Genomic DNA, 9,482 nt, shown 5'->3' on the forward strand with positions numbered 1-9,482 from the left:
TTTAATGAACAATGTAATAATCATATTTATGTATAATGGATTTATTTTAGAGCCTTTTCTTCCCATAATGCTATTTGGGAAATATGCCTCGTTTAGTAACTGTTGTTTAAACACTACAATACATATTTTTACGCACTTTTTCACCTACAATTATTTCCACAAAATTTAAACAACGTTACTAAAAATCTTTTACTACACGGGCTCAAAAATAAAACTTAGCTCTGTTACGAGCAAAGAATTCCAAGCTCTGCTATCCCCATCTCCAATTATTTCAGATTTATTAGTAGACATCGTAGGTCCTAAACTTAGCCATCTGTTAACACGGGGAGCAAACTTAACAAACCCGTAACAGAATTGCTCTCATCATTTGTTTCCAAGATAAACTGTAAGATAAGAGAAAATCTTTGAAACCTACAAAATCAGGAATTCAATGGTTATAATTAATTCAAAATTTTAATTTCACCAGGCAACCATTCTAATAAATGAACCAAATGAAAATCTTATACATGGTCAAATCTGTGCGAGCAGAGAAAAAGCAATTTAACAGTTTCCTCCAGGTTAACTTCAGGCATATCTGCCGCAAAAGCACTCATCCTTCGTGCTTTAAGAAAGCTAGAAGCAAGGAAATGCAGTAGGAGTCATGAAGGTGGAAGAAAACTGAAATTCAGATAACATATGGTATAGTGATTTAAATAAATGGTATGGCAATTCCTGCATAATATGTTGGCTGTAAGGACAAGTAAAGCATCTAAGATTCTAAATTTGAACTTCTAGTGCTATGCTGATAATTGGGTACATTTTCCAACTTTCAGATCTCCATCAGAGACAAAAAAAGAAGCTGTACCTACGTCTGTTTGTAAAGACTGAATGGCGAAAAGAAAAAAAGAAAAAAAGCCTGTTCTTTATATCTTCAGGCTTCTTTTGCCCACATACAAGCTCCTATGACCTGCAGGGTATGAAAGATGACAAGTGATTAGGAAAAGGAGTATTACATTATTTAAAACAGAGGTTCATAACAATTACATACAGAGTAACAAGGGCAATAAATAAACAATGCAACACAAACACCCAAGTTGCACAGTAGTCAGTACAGATAGAAGTTAGGTGGCCAACTGGCCATTCATGGCACAACTATCTGTATTGAAAAGCCTGTTTTAGGAGTTCATGTGCGGTCAGATTATGCCAATCCAGACGAGAAGGTTCCACAAAATGGTTATAAAACATGTTGACCACATGGTTCTTGAATTCAGAAGTGGCATTTCTTGCATGGAAGTCAAAAAATCCCACAAGTGAAACAAAACAAATTTTGGGATGTCACCATCTTGCTTTTTCCAAAAACATGGTGCATCACCATTATTGTACCCTTTAGATTTTTCAAGTTACCAAGTCAGTACTAAACCATTCAGGCAGAGTTGAATTTATAAAGCAAGTTTTCTATGGCCCAAATTGGCAATGGAAAGAGAAACTACACTTTTGAGCAGACAAGCACTTAATTTGAACACACTTAGTATTAAAATTTACCCTCATATAACAAGCAATGTTATAAACATATATTAACTCATAATAAATATTATTTCTGATGATTATGATTGAAGGTGTAGAGGAAATCAAAGAAAAGTGCACTGAATCAGATAATTATGATGACATCCAGTGCTGAAAACGTTTTCAGTTCCACAAATGTAATCCTTCAACTGCTTGTGTGTAAAACTCTTGTTTACACCAAAAGAGAGTTCCAACAGCAGCTAGCATGGCTCTGGTTGCCTTAATGCACCATTCAAATAAAAAAAACATATAATGTCAAGCATGTTAAAAAAAACACCACCACCAGGAGATCATTTGATCATTCTTTGTTTTTTTTGTTTTTTTTTTTGGTTTATAAATAGATCATTTGATCAAATTAATAATTTAAATATATTAAATATGAACCTTAAGCATCATTCATTTCTGCAATGCGGAGAATTATTATTGATACAGAAATGTCTACAAATGTGTTGCAGATAAGCTGGACATCATAGGTACAAAATTCAAAGTCATTAATTTTTGCTAATTAAATACCAAATGCTATAAGATGGCTATAAGACTATCCATGACTAAAAGTAGGTCACAAGTGCATAAGTAACTGTAGGAAAGTATAAATCATTTTCCATATTATTAAGAGTAAATCAATATAATTGATGGATCAATTCCCATGATTTTCACTCCTAGCACTCAATCTTTGGATTCATAATATCAGGAGATCCCTCTTAAAGAGACCTTTCCGGCTTTGTTTCAGATTGCCCAGAATAAAGATGTTTTTGTTGCTGATCTTATGAGTTGGAATAATGGGGAAATGGTGTGGACTGTTATCTTTACAAGGTCTTTTCATGATTGGGAGTTAGGGAGCTTACAGGTCTTTTTTCATTATCTATATTCCCACAGTTTTGATTGGCATATAGAAGATAGGATGTGTTGGGTTCCTGAAAAAAGTGGCCTTTTTGCTGTTAAGTCCTATTATAGAATTCTCATAGGTGGTGGAGTTTATTCCTTACCTTGGAAAATATTTGGAAGGTGAAAGTTCCTAATAGGGTGGCTTTCTTTACTTAGGCAGCAGCTAAAAGGGAAGATTCTTATTCTTGATAATTTGAAAACGAGGAATATGTATGTTGTCAATTGGTGTTGTATGTGCGAGAATAGTGAAGATCTGTTACATGACATTTTTTTTTTGGGTTGATAAATTGGATTACGTGACAATTGGTTGTGGTGGATGGGGCTAGTTGCTTGTAGGTTTTACTGGTTAGAGGTGAGTCCAAAGGGCTCTTCTTTAGAAAGGTTCCCTAAGTTATCAAAAAAAAAATATAGTGAGGAATTTGTGGACCCTTTGCCTATTCATTGCACCCATGCATCTCATTTATGGTCCTTTGTTTTATATTTGTTTGGTGTTTCTTGGGTGAAGCTGAGACAAGTGGTGGACTTGATGGTGTATTGGAAAGGGGGTTCTAGGCATTGTCAAGCTGCGGAGATTTGGGGGACCATTCCATTATGTCTTGTGGGGACTATTTAGAGAGAGCAAATCCTCCGCATTTTTGAGGGGGAGGAACATTCCATCCTGGACTTGCAACGGTTTTTCTTGGGTTCTTTGTATGAGTGGTTGACTGTGAGGAGTGGTTTTTCTGTTCCCTCACTTGTTGAGTTTTTAGATTTGTGTCATTTTGGCGATTCTCCTAGGCTGTATGTGAGGAGTGGCTAGCTTGTATTTTTTTTCTCCTCTAATAAAATTCATATTACCAATAAAAAAATATCATACTTTCAAACCTTAACAAGAGCTTAAAGAAAACATTAGCTAAGGATAAACTAAAAATAAAAATTAAGCCCAAATGTTTTGTTCATGAGCAAGAAGGCCAATTGCCTCACCATCAAACAAGAAAGAATACAAACTCAAGTTGGTGCTGCTGCAAAAACAAGCCAAAACATAATGCAGGCAGTAAGAAATGACAGAATCCTTATATTAAATAAAGGACTGGAGGAATGTTTTTATTCCAACCCCAGGTAATTGGGATAAAGCTTTGTTGAGCATGTGTAATAGGACCCTGTAGTAATATTTTGGAATACAGGAGAAGGAGAATTTGTGAAGTCAAACCCCAAGATGAACAATGAACAAAAACATTCAAACAATCATAAAAATAGTGATAATTGACAACCTACTCAAATAGCTGTAAGAATTGTCTATATTTAAGAATTAAGAGTGAAAATCACCTCATTTGCTTATTAATTATTCTTAAAAATGATAAGGAGTAGCCTTTGTGATCATCACAAGGTGAATGCACAAAAAAAAAAAACAAAAAAATGTAATTGGGATAAAGCTTTGTTGAGCATGTGTAATAGGACCCTGTAGTAATATTTTGGAATACAGGAGAAGGAGAATTTGTGAAGTCAAACCCCAAGATGAACAATGAACAAAAACATTCAAACAATCATAAAAATAGTGATAATTGACAACCTACTCAAATAGCTGTAAGAATTGTCTATATTTAAGAATTAAGAGTGAAAATCACCTCATTTGCTTATTAATTATTCTTAAAAATGATAAGGAGTAGCCTTTGTGATCATCACAAGGTGAATGCACAAAAAAAAAAAACAAAAAAACAACACAAAAAACAAACAAACTGAAATAATAGTTTAGTGCATCTCATCTAGTAAGGCACAGATATTGCAAGTGCACTAGTAGAAAAAACTCAAGGTACGTAATGGAAGAAACCGGTCAAATTTATATTGGTTGCAGATATCAATGACACAAGCCAGACCATTTGAAATAACATTTTGGTATATAGCAAAAACAACAAAAGAAATTGAATGGTAATGTCTACTAATAAAATTGCTTCTGTTAATACCACATGTATCAGATTGTAGTTTCCAATAACCCAAGAGAAAGCATGAAAATCATCTAACCAGCCTTTCCAGAGTATCTAAATTTAAAGGGAAAGGCTTGCTGCAATGACATTCCCACTTAAACAAAAGATTTCATTGATGGATGCTTCAACATAGGCATAAAAAAATTTAGCAGGAACTACAAAAATGACTAAAATTATATATATATATATATAAAACCCAAGTACGAAATCAAGAACTGTTATCTTTGGGGATAAGGAGACGTTATCTTTTATACATTCAGTAGCTAAATAATCAAAAAATTGTCACTAGAAATAAATTATCAAATGACACAAACGCTCATGGAATCAAGCTCTTATAGTAATTACATGGATCAATAGTTTTACTAAAAGTGATTGTAATTTTGGCCATTTAAATTTCCTTGGCTGGAGATATATTGAAAATTATAAACCTCTAACTAACAGATTAAACAGAGAGCAACCTAAAGGTATGATTAAACCTGCAACCCACAAATACAAATGAAGTCCCATAATCAGGTAATAACAACCAATCACTAAACATAAAGATTATCAAAAAAATATTTGCAAAAACCAATAATCATGCAACAACCAAAAAAATCATAACCCCAACCCTTAAAGAACTGCAATATGCAATATCTATGAACATATACAAACAAAGCAAGAAAAAAAAAATGAATAAACCGAAGTTACCAAAAACCAGTAATACACTGCTACATAAATAAATTTGGTTTGTTCTATGGTGCCTCTAGGGTATGGCACCCACCATGATCAAAACCGTTTATTTCAAATGTTGTAATCTTAGCTTTTGTTTATATCCGTTAAAGAATAGAGGATATCAAAATAATTGAGAATACAGTGTTATAATCATAATGGCTACCATCAGTTCCTAAGTTCCTATAAATTCAAGCAAACCCCAACAATGAACTCCCTAAATTAGACCTCAAAATCACCAACTCATATATTTTAGGGTAAATTATGCTCTTGGTCCATAAAATTTTAGGTAAGTTTGATTTTGTCTTCAAATTTAAAAAAGTTTCGATTTTAGTGCCTTAAATATGTGGTCGGTTCAATTTGGTAGCTCCTGCCCCATCTAAGGCTTTGTTTGTTTCGTGTAAAATGTTTTCCGGAAAATACATATTTTCCGGAAATGTTATTTTCCGAAAAAGAAAAATATTTTTAAGCGTTTGGTTGAATTATGAAAATTGTTGTGGAAAATATTTTCATGTGTTTGGATGTATTCTAAAAATGCTATTTTCCGGAAAATTTTTCACATTTTCTCAACAACACAACAAATTCCGGCAACAAATTCCGGCAACAACGCAACAATAACAACAACAACAACACCAAATTCCGGCAACAACAACACAACAACCACAACAACAATCAGTTCATAAAAAAAAAAACAAAAACAACAATCAAACTTAAAAAAAAAAAAAAAAAAAAAAAAACGGAGAGATCGAGGAAGACGACGATCGACGGCACGGCGCGGCGCGGCGCGGTGCGACTCGCCGGTGCGAAGAGCGCTGGGATCGACGATCGACGGCGATGGCGCGGCGCGATGGAAGGTGCGACTAGATCGAAGGCGCGATGGAAGGTGCGACTGGATCGAAGGCGCGATCGAAGGTGCGACTGGATCGAAGGCGCGATCGTGGGTTCGTGGTCGTCGGTGATGGTCTCTTGGCTTGGATCGGCGGTTCGTGGCCGCCGGCGATGAGCGCTGGGCTTGGATCGACGATGGCGCTGGGCTCTCTCTTTCTTTCTCCCTCTCCCTCTTCGTGCTCTCTGTTTCTTTCTCCCTCTCCCTCTTCGTGCTCTCCGTTTTTTTGTTTTCCGGAAAATATGATTTGAAGTGAAAATAGGAACGGAATCCATTTTCACCTTTGACCGACAGTCAACAGAAATTAATTTCCGGAAAATCGATTTTTCAGTGCAACCAAACACCCGTAAATTCAGAAAAGCATTTTCGAAAATGCTTTTCACCCAAAACAAACACAGCCTAAATTGTCCCCTTTTTAAAATTCAATGACCTAAACTGAACTTTTCAAATTTTAAGGACCAATATCAAACCTACACCAAAATTTCAGTAATGAAAAGTACAATTTAGTCAACATTAAGAACACAATGTACCCAACACACACACTCAAACCAATGCATACCCAAAAAAATTGAAGGAAAAAGAAAAAAAGTTACCTGCGAGAATTGGAACCCATGTTCCTAGAAAAGAGATGACCATCATTCAAACTCAAGCTAGAAATCAAGTCTGCTAACACCAAATTCCTTTCCTCATTGCTTTCATCTTCTTCATCGCTCTCGTCACCAAACACCTCCCTCGTCATCATCATTCTCTCGAAGTAATTCCCATACACGTACTCTTGCGTGTACCCATTTTCATCGTCGTAAAACACCACGTGCCCGTGCCACTCCCAGACTCTGCAATCGGAGTCAGACTCCTCGTGAAACGAAACGCACACGTAGTGTTCCCCAATGGGTACGGACTGACCCGAGTTGGGCTTCAGCGAGTCGAGCTTCCCAGTTGTGATTGCCTTGATAATCTCCCTCTCGATCGTTCTTTCCTCTTTCAGTATCTGAGCTCTGTGGTTGCCATTGGCGGTTTCTTGGGGCTGGGGTTTTGGGGTTTGAGAGGGGAAGAGATTGGTGTGGAGGCGTAGTGGATTCAGAGACTGAAGAAAGATAGCATCGAGGTTGCTGGTGGGATTGTATGAATTCATTATTGTTTGATTTGAGGTTTTGGGACTTTTTTCTTTTGGTTGTTTTGGGAATTGGGAACAGAAAGGATGGTTTTAACGGGGTTTTGTATTAATATTAGAAGAACTCTGTGGTTTTATACCTTTGGTTTAGGGATTGCAACTGGATTGGGGAGGGGGTTTTGGTTCATTGTCATCAAGAAAAGGATTCTCTGATTCTCTCCGTATCAAGTTATATATATATATATATAATTCTTTTCTTTTCTTAAAAGAAAAAAAGAAAAGTAGGGAGTGTAGCCATCCTTCCTAGGCACGACCATACCGGTTGGATCCGGGGCTTGTTAGGCTGCAGGAGACCATGGGGAGCCACAACTTCCTTACTCTACGGGAGACACTAATAAACTTTAAGCTGTTGAGGAAGCCAACCCAAGTGAGACCATATTCAGACTCGAACCTTGGACCTTGCACTCAATACATTTTGTGCATCATCCAAGTTATATATATATATATATATATTTGGTTAATGTATTAAGTTTTATTTATTTATTTTTTTTAGAAAAAAAGTTTTATCTAATTTGTTCATTTCATGATTAATTTATAATTTAAATGACGCGACAAACTATGTTCCTTCGATCTATAAAATAAAATTTGAATAATAAAAAGGCAAAATGAACATAACTTGAAATTGAGAAAATTGAGAAAACCTATGCAAGGTAAGAGTGGGCAAGTTGAGGATACATTGGTTGAATACATTTTGTCATCTCTAATGAGGTGGCTTTCACATTAATGAAACAGAAATGAGAGATAAATGAAAAAGCAGTCATAAGAGTGTTAATAATTTAAAAAAAAAAAAAAAACATATCTATCTATCTATCTATAACATGATTCCCGATTTGGTTTTCAACATTTTGCGTACCCTTACACAAATCATTTATCTCTCTACAATATCCTTATTTTTTAGATAAATAATTTTAAATTAAAAAACACAAATGGGTTAAAAGAGTAAGGGTATATTTGGTAACTGCTTTTTCCCATTATTTTCTGTTTCCAAAAATAATTTTCTATTTTTTAGACTAAAACACTTGTTTGGCAACCCAAAATGAACAGAAAAGAAAACTGTTTTCAAAACTCAATTTATGAAGGAAACAAAAAACATGCAAAATGCTATTTTGAGTTTTTAATTTTCAAAATTTAATGAGAATGCACATTTAATTTAATGAATCTGTCTCATTTAATGAGTTAGCATTAGAGCTCAAATCCTGGTAACAACATATTTTAGTATTTTCTATTTTTTTTCTTCAAAAAACTATATTTTTAATTTCTACTAACCAAACATGTTTTTGATTTCAAAAATACAAGAAAATTGTTTTTTCTTTATATTCCCAAAAACAAGTTTTTGAAAATAGAAAACAAAAACTGTCACCAAACATAGCCTAATTTACTGTTCCTAAGTTTTAAACTTTTTACTTTATCTCCTCCATGTAGCCTAAAACTTAGGGCACTATTACTATCTCATTTTTAAATATTATTCAAAGTTATCTTGCCTTTTTTTTTAAAAAAAAAAATGGTTATTTATATATCACCTTTAAACATTATAACACTAAACCAAAAAAACAAATAAATAAAAAAGGGCATTATTGCATGTGTAAAGCGCGTGTAATAAGTCTAGTATTATATATAAGAGGATTCTCCTATTTGGACTGGACTTTTATATAGTTCAGAAATACAAACTTATCTTTTTTTTTAGAGAAAAAATTATGACAATAGACCACAAAAAAAAAAAAAAAAAAAACCTCATCGCATGCACAAAGTACGTGGGACAAGCAAAACTCATCTCTCCCTCAGTCATTTAATATAGTAGTTTGGGTCTATAAATTTTTTAAAAAAAAAAAAAAAAATCTAATCACGAGGTCATATCATAGGGTTGGTCACACGTGGATTTGGGTCAATATTTCTAGATTGAGATTAAGTGCACTTGATGCAATTGGTATGGATAGTTGAGATTTAAAATTGCAAAAAGCAACTTTAAATCTCAACTATTAAATATAAAAATTGAGTAACAATAAAAAAGTAAAAGTAAAAAAGTAAAAAAAAAAAAAGGCGTAAATGCACTTTTAGTCTCTATATTTTGACTTTTTTCTATTTTTGTCTCTACATTTTATTTTTACCACTTTTAATTCCTAAACCAATTAACGCGTGACATTTAAGTCCTTATCGTCACCCAACTAACAGAAAATGCTGACGTGGTTGATGGCAAAGTAAAATAATAATTAAAAAAATCTATTTTAGCATTAAAAAATTGCCACGTCATAATTTAAATTAAAAAAAAATTAATTTATTAATTTGAACTAAATGAAAAAAAAAAAAAAAAAAAAAAAAAAACCAAGAAAAA

At 33.9% G+C, this 9,482-nt stretch overlaps 1 protein-coding gene across 2 annotated transcripts; it reads right to left on the reverse strand.

Annotated features, from left to right (window-relative positions):
- Positions 1 to 7,526, reverse strand: LOC136064186 (uncharacterized). 2 transcript variants are annotated; one of them, XR_010625874.1, is made up of 3 exons: positions 6,576 to 7,526; positions 845 to 946; positions 1 to 411 (listed from the first exon to the last, which is right to left on the reverse strand). XR_010625874.1 is itself a non-coding variant. In XM_065765605.1 (2 exons), the coding sequence occupies exons 1-2, from the start codon at positions 7,112 to 7,114 to the stop codon at positions 940 to 942; spliced, it is 546 nt and encodes a 181-aa protein (XP_065621677.1). In that variant the 5' UTR covers positions 7,115 to 7,526; the 3' UTR covers positions 664 to 939. The 2 variants fall into 2 exon arrangements, 1 of the variants encoding a protein (XP_065621677.1); XM_065765605.1 differs by lacking the exon at positions 1 to 411 and having other exon boundaries at positions 664 to 946.
- Positions 7,527 to 9,482: the final 1,956 nt, after the last annotated feature.

Source organism: Quercus suber, unplaced genomic scaffold (genome assembly GCF_002906115.3).
Source record: "Quercus suber isolate HL8 unplaced genomic scaffold, Cork oak 2.0 scaffold_642, whole genome shotgun sequence".
Lineage (NCBI taxonomy): Eukaryota > Viridiplantae > Streptophyta > Magnoliopsida > Fagales > Fagaceae > Quercus > Quercus suber.